The 12,823-nt window shown below is 49.2% G+C and overlaps 3 protein-coding genes across 3 annotated transcripts; 2 read left to right on the top strand and 1 right to left on the bottom strand.

Moving 5' to 3' along the window:
- Window positions 1–101: 101 nt before the first annotated feature.
- On the bottom strand, window positions 102–1,572 carry GGS25DRAFT_374053 (uncharacterized protein). Its single transcript, XM_049258209.1, has 2 exons — window positions 1,101–1,572; window positions 102–1,002 (listed from the first exon to the last, which is right to left on the bottom strand). Exons 1-2 carry the CDS (start codon window positions 1,368–1,370, stop codon window positions 142–144), a joined length of 1,131 nt encoding a protein of 376 aa, XP_049114770.1. The 5' UTR covers window positions 1,371–1,572; the 3' UTR covers window positions 102–141.
- Window positions 1,573–2,147: 575 nt separating this feature from the next.
- On the top strand, window positions 2,148–5,946 carry GGS25DRAFT_499612 (uncharacterized protein). The gene is made up of 2 exons (XM_049261793.1): window positions 2,148–3,717; window positions 3,865–5,946. The coding sequence occupies exons 1-2, from the start codon at window positions 2,787–2,789 to the stop codon at window positions 5,505–5,507; spliced, it is 2,574 nt and encodes an 857-aa protein (XP_049114769.1). The 5' UTR covers window positions 2,148–2,786; the 3' UTR covers window positions 5,508–5,946.
- Window positions 5,947–7,910: 1,964 nt separating this feature from the next.
- Window positions 7,911–10,668, top strand: GGS25DRAFT_374011 (TRP-domain-containing protein). Its single transcript, XM_049258208.1, has 2 exons — window positions 7,911–10,490; window positions 10,545–10,668. The coding sequence occupies exons 1-2, from the start codon at window positions 8,266–8,268 to the stop codon at window positions 10,576–10,578; spliced, it is 2,259 nt and encodes a 752-aa protein (XP_049114768.1). The 5' UTR covers window positions 7,911–8,265; the 3' UTR covers window positions 10,579–10,668.
- Window positions 10,669–12,823: the final 2,155 nt, after the last annotated feature.

The raw sequence follows: 12,823 nt of genomic DNA, 5'->3' as shown, positions 1-12,823 counted from the left end.
GAACAAGTGGAAAATAAATAGAATTATAATAAAAATTCAAACTCTTCTGGTTATAGAATAACAAATACAGCTAGGTTACCTAGGTAACTAGGTAGGTAAGGCATGCCTGGTGGTAGGTAACAGAAAACGACAGACACCCACTCAATAAGGCGCCCCAGCCTTCCTATCCCTCCCGTGCTTTCTCTTGAGCCACGGCCGCGTCCACGACTTCCACCTCCCAATGCGCTGCTGCTGCCGTTCATACCTCTCCTGCCTTTCCCGCTCCTCCTCCTGCTCCTGCTGGTAGCTACAGTGACGGCGGGCACCAGACGCAGCTTGCCGCCGCTGGTGGTTCAGCCACCTCGCCTTCAGACACTCCTTCCCGAGCTGCGGGAACAGGAGGTCGATGTTCAGGCCGGTCTTGGCGGACGTCTCGAAGAAGGCGCAGCCGCTTGCGTTGTTGTTGCTGCCGATGCCGATGCCGGCGCCGGCGCTCGAGGGGAAGCTCTGCGCGAGGCGGTAGCCTTCGGCCCAGGTTACCTCGCGCTCCTTATCGCTGGGCAGTAGTGGTAACTCGGGGTTTGCGTGACTGCTGCTGCTGTTGTTGCTGCTGTTGTTGATGGCAGACGAGGAGGATGAGGCGTCGTCGGCGTGGGTGCCGACGAGGACGAGGCCGTACACGCGGTCGCCCCCGTTTCCGTTTCCGCTTCCAGGGGTGAGGAGGAGCAGCTGCTCGAGCAGGGCGTAGACGCCGACGACGAAGTCGAAGGAGGCGCGCGAGGTGACGTCGTAGACGAGCAGGGCGGCCTCGGTGATCTGCACGGCCTGCGAGATGTGCGCGCGGCTCCAGAGGTGCCAGAGCGGCAGCTCGAGGGCGTTGAGGATGTATGGCTGCGCGTCGAGGGCCATGCGGTGGTGGTACCCGCGCTCGGTTTCGAGGACTTTGGAGGGAGGGGGGGTGCGGCGGGGGTGCGGGTGCGGGTGAGGGTGAGTTTCGGGGGGGGAGAAGGTGTTGTTGCAGAACTGGGATGAAGGGTTAGGTTAGGTTAGGTTAGGTGGCACGGTGGGTTGGAATACGATGGGATGGTGGTGGTGGTGGTGGGGGTGGTACGGTAACATACCCTCTCAAGTATCGCCGTCTTCCCACATCCTTTATCTCCCAGGACCAGAACCATGAACTGGCCCACGGGTGGTTCTGGGGTGCAGACTTGCTCTCGCGCGATCTCTTCTGGCTCATGGTCGTGGTTGTCATGTATCTGGCTGTCAGGTGTCTGGTTGTTGTTGATGAAGTTGTTATCGTCGTTGCTGCTGTCGTCAGGATCCCATGACAGCAGAGCTCGGTAGTATGGGATTTCCTCCTCGGAGAAAACCGTGTGGTCCGCCATGGCCATCGTCTCTTCCGCCGTAAATAACAGCAAATAGGAGAAGGATGGTTACGAGGATGATAAATGAGCACATGGAAGAAGAAAGGGGGAGACATTTAGGGGTGAGCTGGGCGAAAATACAAGAACACCATCAAAGTGCGGTGCGCGCAAGTACTAGCTTTGCCCATTTCTAGGTAGCTTTCCAATAAGTATTAGGTATTACGAAGAGGTTATATTGTATTACTCGAAGACCACATTTATTTTGCGGAGTGGTGCATTACACGGCGACGAGAATGGGCAATTCCCGTAGTGTATTGTAATATGGAATTGAGGCTATCGAAGGTCACAAATGATGCGCTCTTGTACACCATTAACCTAGTATGTATATAGTCGCTTGTCATTGCTACTTAAGTGTGTAGGTAAGTAAGTATATTATGAGGGTTTAAATGAATGCACGAACATCAATGCTGGTGAAGGTATCGCCAACTTTTAATATCGGGCGATGACAGAGCCAATCTCATTTGTGGCGTTTTCCCGAGATGCATTACCTAGTAGTCTGCGCACGTTGTAAGTACTAATATAGTACGACGCCATCTCGATTATATCTATGCAGACGTATAAGAGTTCTACTGCTTTCTTTAGTTCACAAATTAGATGAATTCAAACATGAGATAAGTTTATATTATACACCTACATTCCTATTTATCTATCTGAGAGGTAAGCAAATAGTATAGTTCAATGATGCGGTTGTAGAAAGCGGGAATCGTGGGACCTCCTTACCCCCTCTCCTCTTCCTTCTATCCTCCTAGCTCTGCTATCGGCTGCCTAGTACTTAGCCCACACAGCTGAGCTGAAGCTGGCGCCATTTGGGCGGCTTGGGGTTTCTAGGTCCTTGGCACCTGAAAGTCGACGAAAATCAAGATGGATTAAGAGGGTATTTTCCCTCTTCTCTTACTCTTTAGTTTCTTCGCTATGCCTCCTGTTACTTTTCTGACCTTCTAATTATCCACGTGGTGGATATTTTGGTAAAAGTTGTGTCTATATTGTCTATAGTCAGCTCCACTAGGTAACCTACTGTAGGTACCTACAAATATACTGGCCAATAAGTTCAAGTATAATCTTTTCGAAAGCAAACTTTCTCTCTCAAAGCTCAAATTATAACGGCCTTTTGCGCAACGCACTGTGTCTACTCTCGTTGGAAAACTAGTACGCAAGCAAGTAAGCACGAATTTGGTTCTGCCGTAGGATGAATCCTATCACCTCCGGCAGTTCCTAGGGACAGCTATAGCTAAAGCTACCTACCTACCTGTAACCCAGAGGATACAGGGTCATTAGATCAGATCGTCGGTCGTTTCAATAGTCGAATGCAGTGTACCTACCTAGGTGCCCAGTAGGTATACTGAAAGGGCCCGTGGGTATATATGATGCAACCCAATAACAATAATGGCCTACAACAACCGTTACCAAATGGTATCGCAACCCCCTGCGCATTACCTGAATCATAAAGTATCCGATCTGTCCGACAGCCCGTACAATAATAATGATGATCCTCCCTCGAGAATCAGGGGCCGGGAATCTCTCGTGTCACTTCAGTCGTCCTACGACCCCCCGCAGTACCGTCACACACCAGAAGAGAACGTCTATGGGCCAGGGGTCTCGTACTCATCCTCGTCATACCAGCCCGCTTTGCTGCCACCACCGCCGCCGCCGCTACCGCCCCGCCGCTCCCCTTCTCACTTAGGCCGTTTCAGGAGCTTCCGTACCAGGGGCGCCTACGAAACGATCCGCGAAGATGAAAGCATCGATATGTCGCTGTACAACGGGACAGCGCCAGCAGCGCAGCCTGGGCAATCTACTCCATTGTACGACCCCGTCTCCGGCCCCTCCCATCCAAGCACACCGATCGTCGACCTGACCTCCTTGTCCGGACCGATGAGCGCACAGGACTACGAATTCCTCAAAGCCCTTCAGGAACAGGAAGCTGGCGGTAAGTTGACAGGTGGGTTGGGAGAAGGCGTGGACCTAGGCCCGCGAACGCGGATCCGAGGGGACCAGCTAGCAACAAGCTCATCGACGAAACTCCGGCGGGGCTTCACGCACTCGTTCTCAATGAAGAAAAGAGGAGCGCCTAATAATGCCTCGAAGTCAGGGGCGGCGGGACTGAAAGAGCTGGGGCAAAGCGAGGCGAATAGGAGGGGTGAGGTGATAGAAGTGGTGGTGGAGCCGACGGATGTCGATTTGAGTTCCATGGTCGGACCTAACGCTGTCACGCTGAACCCGAATCGGTTGTCACAGCTCTCGATACAGGCGAGTAAGACCCAGGTGTTTTATCCACAACCGGACTGGAAGCCATTTACCATGACATGGCCGTATAGTACGTATATTCTTTCAAGGACGTTTGTGAATGTGTTTAATTCACGAAATATAAGCCGCTCTTGCTTGATCGGGGGGCTCGGAAAGAATAAATTGCCATCTATCAAAGTTAATACGTAATAAAAGCCACTAATATCGTATATTGCAGTAACCAGTCTGATTCTCTTGTCTACTGGACTCGCCATAGCCCAAGAGATCCTCTACCAGAAATCTGCCGAAAAGCCTCTCATCACATTCCAAAGCGCCATCGACATCGGCCCCGGCTTTTACTTCATTATCAAGTTCGTCCCGACCATTATCACTGTGACGTATGGCGTGCTGTGGCAGAACACAGACTTTGAAGTTCGGCGATTGGAGGCGTTTTATCAGTTATCCAAGGAAGGAGGGTCGCTGGCGGCAGAATCGATCAACGTTGACTACATCACCTCGCTCAACATCACGAGACCTTTCCGGGCCCTGCAGCGGAAGCATTATACGGTGGCAGTATCGTCTCTAGCGACGCTTCTTGCTGTGTCCCTAGTCCCCACGCTAGGAGCCGCCGCACTTGTCGTGAGCCCGGACCGGGAAACGAGATTGTTACATCCAGATGTTGAAAAAAGCATTGCCATAGACCCAGTCCTGTCTCGGCTACTGACTATGTCATTTTTCGTTATGGCGGTCCTAGGATGCGTGCTGTTTTACCAGCTCAACACCAGACGCTCAGGTCTGTTGTCTGACGTCAAAGGCATTGCCGGGATAGCGGCTATTTCGGTGGCCTCTCATATTATGATGGATTTTAGAGATCTCGACGTAGCCAAGCCAAAAGATATCCATCATAAATTAAGAAACCGCCGGTACGCGCTGCGTAACTCGTGTCTAGTTCCTGAAGATTCGACGTCGGTGTCCTCTCTAAATAGTGAAAAGGTCCAAAACACGTACCTGCCCGAGAATCCGCACCCCCTGATGTTACGGGCTGTAGGCTGTGTGCCATTTATTGTCGGGGTGTTGTTATTCCTGGGATTCATCCCGGTGTTTCTATTTACGCCGGCCAGCATTCTAGCAAATAGGGCCCCTTGGGTTATCACCGCGCTTGCGGTTTGTATCAAGCTGAGTTGGGGTAGTCTTGAGACCGCAATCCGTATGATGGAGCCATACTATATCCTCTCCAAGCGGCACGCCCCAGCCAAGACGCTTACACTCGACTACACCGCCATGCCCTTTGCCGTGGTAGCCATACGCGCTCTTTTAAACCGGCACTGGATGGTCTTTCTAGTAGGCTGGGGCACGGTTATGACAGAGGGACTTACTATCCTCATCACGAGTCTGGCCACTGTTGAAGGGCGGGATTTCCTCGATGTCTTAACCAAGGCTGAAGACAGTGATAGTGATGAGGACAGGCACTTTTTGCAGAAGGGCCTAGGTTCAGGATCGGAGACGGTGCTGTCGTTCACAATTGCGCTGGCCCTGACTGTCCTCATCCTACTCTACCTCTGCGTAGTAGCCACAACGGTCTTCATTCGGCGTAGGCACCCGTTCCTCCCACGCCAGCCTAACACGATCGCTAGCGTGCTCGCGTTCGTGCATCAGAGCAAGATGTTGTACGATTTCGTGGGCACAGCCAAGTACACCAACGCGCAAATGCGCCAACGCTTGGAGAGTTTGGGGAAAACGTACGGTCTTGGCTGGTTTGATGGGCGAGATGGTCAGGCACATGCTGGCGTTGACGAGGAGGAGCTCATGGGGAATTATAAACATGGAGCTGAGCATTTCCGAGGCAACAAGCCTTGGCTTACCGAGTGGCAACATTTGTGAGCACTCTGAGGGCACATTGGGGTTTGTTTAGAAATTCACGATGGAATTATGGAGTAGATATAGGTATGTTTAGCAGATGATGAAAAGGGCTACAGATCATTTTATAAGGCGTGTCTAATAGAGCATACCTAGTAGGTACGATGTATGGATTATGATGGATACATGTAAGACATGATGTCGGGTGTAGGTTAGTCAGGCATCGGATGTGTATGTGTATGAATTGGAGTCGGTGAGGTGGAACATTAATGGCATTGAATGGAATTAAAAATAATCGTCACAGTAACATTGAACATAAATATGTAATTGGATGAGTCAGCGATACTTAGGGTAGGAACAATGAACAATGAATAATGAAGTTACTAACCTAGATTCAAGTTGTCGTATCTTGGATTTTAAGTGCTGATGGTTGTCCTTGCCGTTTGTGATCTCAAGGATTTGAATCTGATCCCGGATCCTTCGGGTTATGCACAACCTTAAGTTCAGATCTGGAAAGAACATTGAATTTTAATCTACATATGTACATTTATATGTACCTATCCATGGATATGCACAGTAATTAGTTAAGCTGTAAAGTGACGAGTCTAGATTGCTAGACTGCGTATGTAGATATACATATGCAGATATGTGTAGATGACCTTTGAATGCCAAGTAAACTTTCTCAACGGTCACCAGTTAAACTGGCGTATGACGATTCCAGTCAAGAGACTTTTTTACTGATCGGCAGGTTTTAGCTGAAGATGGAATTGTAGAATGACGCCAGTCTGCAGGTGCTGCAGATCAAATTGGCCGGCCATCCGCTTTTCATTTTTCATTTTTTGTTGTGCTTTGTTTTCTCACTTTTTTCTTTAATTCTTCTTCCTCTCTTTCTCAACCTTTGTTTCCTCTTATTGCCTTTTCTTTTTTTAGTGGCTGGATATTAGCAGGTTACAGCGCAAGTTCTTACGCGCCAATAATCGGTGGACCTACTACAATGTATATTTAGTTGTGGCCAATACGAAGATTGTATTGCACGAGAATTAAAACTGACTCGGTTCAGCGACGCGCCCGAGTGCAGATTACCAGATTGCGTTGATTTATTGGCTTTGATTACCCCGTATATCGCCAAGGAGCCCAGGAGCAATTGACTCCATGTACTTGCTTATATGTACATGTACTCGCATGGGCTGGCTAAAAGTTGCCGGTGTGTGGCAGTGCTGCGCCCCTTTAATGACGATCGATGTACTGTTCGATTTCATATTCCCCAAAACGCAGTGTGCCGCAAGTGTGTCTCAGAGAAGATCTACAAAGAGATTGGCCTTACTTTCCTTATCGTGGGGATTCTGGGTACTCTGGCCTTCTAACTTGATGTTTGATGTTTGATGATGCAATTGCGGTGGTGGACACTCATGGACACTGCACCTCTTTTTTTTTCTTTCGAATCATTACTCCAAGTTGGAACGTGCTGTCCAGTCCCAGGTTGTGAAGTTGATGAATCTGAACCTAACTACGTGGGTACATGCTATATCTTTCTTGGGTATAGTTAACTACCTGTAATCGAAGGTAACTTACGATATATTGTACGAATACCTGCCTCCCTACAACTTAGCTAGTCCATGTTCAGTCTATGCGTGTACATGGCACTACACTATTGTATGCAAAGCCAAGCGACTTCCAAGGTGTTCATACGAAGCCTTGGGGGGAAATAGCGCGACAGTACTGTGCCTACAGGCCCTACACATGCACAATGTGCATGATATATGTTATGTATTGGGATGCCACACTAACAAAGCAATAGGGAACTAGGTAGTAATAAGTAGTTATTGAACAGTAGGGGAAAAAGAGAAAGGCATTTGCTAAGGTGGTAGCTGCAAATATTAGTTCCAGGGAGACCTGGATACGTAAAACATTGTGGGTCCACAAGTACGAACGCGTGGATGCACTGGATGGATGTAGGTATGTACACATGCATGTACCCTGGCGTACCTTCCAAGGTTTCAATCTCAATATTCAAAAGAAGAACATTGAAGCACCAGAACTGGGATACCAGTCTGGTACATACATGGGTGTAATGTAAGTGTACATTACATATTCGCTATTAGGTAGCAGGTACCTATTACTAGCCTGTAACCCCCTGCCAACCCTTCCTTACTCCCGCAAGTTCCTTTTCGCATCTGCCTTTCACCTTACTCACATAACATTCCATCCATTACTTCTTACACGGAACCACTCTCGCTTTACCAGATTTTCTTAAAACTCTCTCCATTAGTGTAATCGTTCCAGTTCGATACCTCCCATCTCGAACCGGCTGCTATTGAATAGCAGCTTTCAAACCGGTCCCTTTTTTTCACCGGCTTCGATGGTGAAATTCCTTTAATTCGACCCCCTTTTTTCAACACCGTCACCGCGCTCGTTTTTTTTAATTCAGAGGAAAGGGACAAGAGTTCTCCGGCCTGGCGACCGACGAAGAAGATCAAAAACCCCAAAGTTAATAGACTACACTCGCTATACAAAATTCAAAATTCAGAATTCAGACTTTCGAATTTCATATCCATCCCTTCCGGATTGGTTACGGGGCCTTTCGTTTGACTCGGAACGACCCAAGGTCCTCTCTTTGTCGACTACCAACCTATAAGCCAGCCTACGAATGCAATTGACTTTGAATAGCCACCGTCGACAAAGGAACACTTAATACGCAACGGCCGCCGCGACACCGGTCTTCTTAGCCTAGAGGCAAAACGTAAACTTTAATCATTACAAACAACGCCACGAGCGAATAGCCATGTGGTTTTCAACGTTAAGATCAATCTTATTAGCATCATGGCTCGCGGCCTTCCTTCCGGGCGCGAGCGCGGCCGAGCCCATGCTCGTGTCCAACTCTTTGAACACTTGCCAAGAAGACTCTATGTTCACTGCTAGTCTATTCAAGGTCACCTATACTCCGAACAACAATACCGCTTTCCTCAACATCGTCGCCACATCTTCCGTCGAAGGCAATGTAGTTTTCGATATCGCCATCTCGGCCTATGGATATACGATCATCCAAACGGTTGTCAATCCTTGCGATGTTGGACTAGCTGGTCTTTGCCCCATGACTGCGGGTAAGATTCCCTTGAAGTTCAATTTGCCAGTCGGCGAGGAGGCTGCCTCCCAAATTCCCGGTATCGCGTACAACTTCCCCGATCTCGATGCTACCGTTCGTGTCTTCTTGAACTTGACCGACACCGGGAAGAGTGTCGCTTGTGTCGAGGCCGATATCTCCAACGGAAAGACCGTTGATTTGCTTGCCGTGAAGTGGGTTCTCGCTATCATTGCCGGCCTGATTTTGTGCTCCTCGGCTATTATCAATGGTCTTGGTCACTCTAACGCCGCCGCCCATATCGCTTCTGGCGCGCTCTCTCTGTTCGGATTTTTCCAAGCTCAGGCTATGCTTGGTCTAATGTCTATTCACCTGCCTCCTGTCGTTCAGTCGTGGACCCAGGATTTCCAGTGGTCGATGGGTATCATCAACGTCGATTTCATGCAGGATATCTTCACTTGGTATCAACGAGCTACCGGTGGCACTCCCTCCACCATCTTTGACTCGTTGACAACTGTTTCGGTTCAAGTTGAGAAGCGTGCACTTGCTGCTCTTCCAGAAGGCGCTGCGAACTTATACCGACGATCAGCTGCAATGCTCCCGAGAATTGCCGCCAGATCACTATCGAAGCGTGCTAACGTCATGACGGGTTCCGGCAGCTACATTGTCTACGGTATCCAGCGTGTTGCTTTCAAGGCTGGCATCGAGACGACAAATCTATTCATGACTGGTCTAGTTTTCTTCTGCTTGTTAGTCATGCTCACCATTGGTGCCGTTGCGGCATTCAAGGGATTCTGCGAGTTGATGGTCAAGCAAAAGCGTATGAAGAGTGATACGTTCCTCGAATTCCGCAATGGGTGGCTCACCGTTCTCAAGGGTATTCTATTCCGACTTACTCTCATTGGATACCCCCAGATGGCTATTTTATGTCTATGGGAATTTACACAGGCCGATTCACCCGCTGAAGTCGTGCTCGCTATATTTTTCATCGTAGGAATGACTGTCACGCTGGGCTGGGCTGCTTCCAAGGTTATTCGAATTGCTCGTCGCTCCGTCGCTATGCACCGAAATCCTGCTTATATCCTATTCTCAGACCCCCAAGCATTGAACAAATGGGGATTCTTGTATATCCAGTTCAGAGCTTCTGCGTATTACTTCATCATACCCGTTCTTGGCTATACCCTGGTCAAGTCTATGTTCCTCGCATTCTCTCAGGGCAACAGCACCGCCCAGGCTATTGGATTCCTCCTCATTGAAGCTGGCGCTTTGATTGCCGCCAGTGTTCTTCGACCGTGGATGGACAAGAGTACCAACTCGTTTAACATTGCCATTTGTGCTGTTAACTTCATCAATGCTATCTTCATCTTGATCTTCTCCGATGTGTTCAACCAGCCTCCGTTGGTTAATGGTGTCATTGGCCTCATTCTGTTTTTCCTTAATGCTATATTCGCTACTGTTCTCCTTATCATGGTCATTATTTCGACTACACTTGTCTTTTACCGCAAGAACCCTGATGGTCGTTACCAGTTCATGGCTGATGACCGTGCATCTTTCATGAAGTCGCAATCTCAGCTCACAGGTACTACGGAACTTGATGCCCTAGGCGCAACCGCTCGAGGTGACAAGGCAGGATACAAACAAGGCCTGGATCTTGATGAAGACAACGAATCGATATCCTCTGCTTCCATGCGACGCCGTACTGATACGTCCACCTTGACTGTCCCCACGGCAGCCCCACGCGGCGCGTACACTCGCAGCGCAGAACGTCCTCGGTCACCTGTGGACCCCTCTGTGCCACTCTTCCCTGCCACCAGCGGCCCGCAAAGAGCCCCGAGCCCATATAACGGGTCCTCTGCCTCGCGAACCCCGAGCAACGGCAGCCCCCCTAACCACCTCCCCCCCAATTTCAGGGCGGAGAACAACTCAAGGTGAGCAGCTTCTAAATTCGAAAGCAATGAGTCGATTTGCTAACAAGAAGACAGCCCGTGGCAGCGAGGAGCAGGTTATGATCACTAGGCAACGGTCATGACACCAGGGATGAGAGGATTCTTCTAGCTGGACTTAATCCATGCCTTTGTTCATAAAAGGATGCAATCATGACAAAACGGGGCCGGAGTTAGTTTCTTGGATCTGCGCCAGGATACTCATGTTCGAGAATCTCGGACTTAAAAAGCAACGGCCGATGGGTTATTCGCCATGGTGTACCGTTGGCGAATAAGCAATAATTCAATGGCTTTGCCCTTTTCTACATTCTTCAACCTCGTACCAAGAAACCGGCCTTACGATATAGGCGTACAATGCGTTATTAGCATCAGGGGGCGTCGTCAGGAAGGGACGTTTATGGCAACACTTTACCACCACCTGTATCAACTGGAACTAGTGCGAACACGCCCAGAGATTCGCAGGACAAAGATTTTTTCAAGAGACCTGGGAACAGCTGGGCTGGGGAGTTGGGGGCATGATTGGTTTTACCATACCTTTTTTTATTTTTAGAATGCTGTGTTCAGCCGGCAAGCATATCAATAGCTAATTGATCCCATAAAACAATGGCTTTTTGACTAATTTCCCAAGAGGCTATTGTTCATACCATGATGCTGAAGACTCCTGCTGTTTCAGCTTATTGCCAGTCCACTCTTAAGTAAACCGAGGCTCCTTGCTCTTACATCATTCGGGAGCCGTGTCGCAGTGATTCACTCCGGTATCCCTATGTTGAGGATGACAATCACGAGATAGCTACAAAGTGAGAGCCCCCTCTTGTGAAACTGACGTAGAGAAGAAAGCGTATGATGATGAATAGGGGGGCACACCCCCCCTCCCCCCTTCCCCCTTCTCTCTGCTTACCTACCTACCTACTGCTAAAGTGGTCGAGAGTGTTATTTTTATTATTTACCTACCCTAGGTACCTCATGTCACATGACGCCTAAGAGGCCTGGAGATCAGCTGGATCTAAGATAGATCTAAGATCTGAAACGAGAGATCAAGGAGTGCAAACCTTAAACTCTGCTAGATATCCAGATGGAGGGGTGGTCGGTCATGTTTATAGGTACGTAATGGAGATCAGGGCTAGGCTACCTGGGTAATGAGAGCGGTTAATAGGGGTGTACCGCATGTTGCGATACTTTTAGAGTTTTACTCCTAAAAGGGAGGGGGGAAGGGGAGGAGAGGAGAGGGGAGGTTTAGATTGGGGGTGGGGAGAATGTATGAGAGATTAAGACAATGCCGTGTGTGGCTGGTGTGGCATGTCCAGGAGGCAAGTCAGGTCATAGGAGTTAGGTATGTGCTATGTACTTGGTAGGTAGCCAGCCATATCTCCGGGGGCAATCAAGTGGTTAACATCAGGAAGCGTACGAAAGAGGTAAATTTGAGGCATGCATAATGGATCGGCGTCTGTTTGGCCCGGCTTTTACTCGACCGATGGTGTCTTTCAACTCGTTGCTTACCCGGGCGGGCGGTTGGGCGGCTGGGCAGGGGAGTTTACACAAATCAAAGGGACCTATTTCGATCTCGAGCTGGGCGCTAAGCAGTTAACCTAGGTAGTCTTTTGTCTTCGGGCTCAAAGAGTCAAAAGGGTTGCTTGCAAGGAGAAAAGAAATGGCTCACTCTTGCAGCAATGCTTACCGACAGAGAAGGGGAGAAAGAATCTATTAATAACACCAGCTCCTCAGAAGTCTAGCTAGACACCTATGAACAATATTGCAAAAGGGGGTATTCTTCAATGCTAGGTTCTCCGCGTTTGTAGATAGGGGGCTTGGATTGGCTGGCTCGGTGTTTGCAAAGAGCGTGTGTATAAGGCCATTTTCGGGCTCACCATGGCAAACCCGACCTGGGCTACAAGCTGGTGTCTGTGGGTATTGTAGCGTTGAGCAATGGAGAACGAACGGGTTGGAAGAAATCGGGTGTGCCGTTTTACATAGCTGTCAACAACACCAGTCTTCCGATAAGGAGAAGGCCAGAAAAGGAGAGGGAATGTAGGGCTAAAAATGCTCCTAAACCAATCGAGGTCTTAAAAACTTGTATTCCCTCTGTCAGTATTCTTTGGAAATCTGTATTTCGTAATCGGATCGTCGAGGACTAGCGCATGTCTATACACGTTTACGCTGCGGCTGGAAAGACTGAACAAGCGTTGACAGGAACCTGCATCTCTTGGTAACACCACCTGGCTAGCACACTTGCCGAAGCCTTTCAAACTGCAAAACGGCGCGATACCTACTGCTAGCCCATTAGTAGTGTAGTCCATTACTCGCGAGAGGGGTTAAGCATC

This window comes from Hypoxylon fragiforme (assembly GCF_022984875.1).
Source record: "Hypoxylon fragiforme strain CBS 206.31 chromosome Unknown GGS25scaffold_7, whole genome shotgun sequence".
Classification (NCBI taxonomy): Eukaryota; Fungi; Ascomycota; class Sordariomycetes; order Xylariales; family Hypoxylaceae; genus Hypoxylon; species Hypoxylon fragiforme.
Note: the sequence above shows the minus strand (reverse complement) of the source record. Positions and strands in the feature narration are given on the sequence as shown.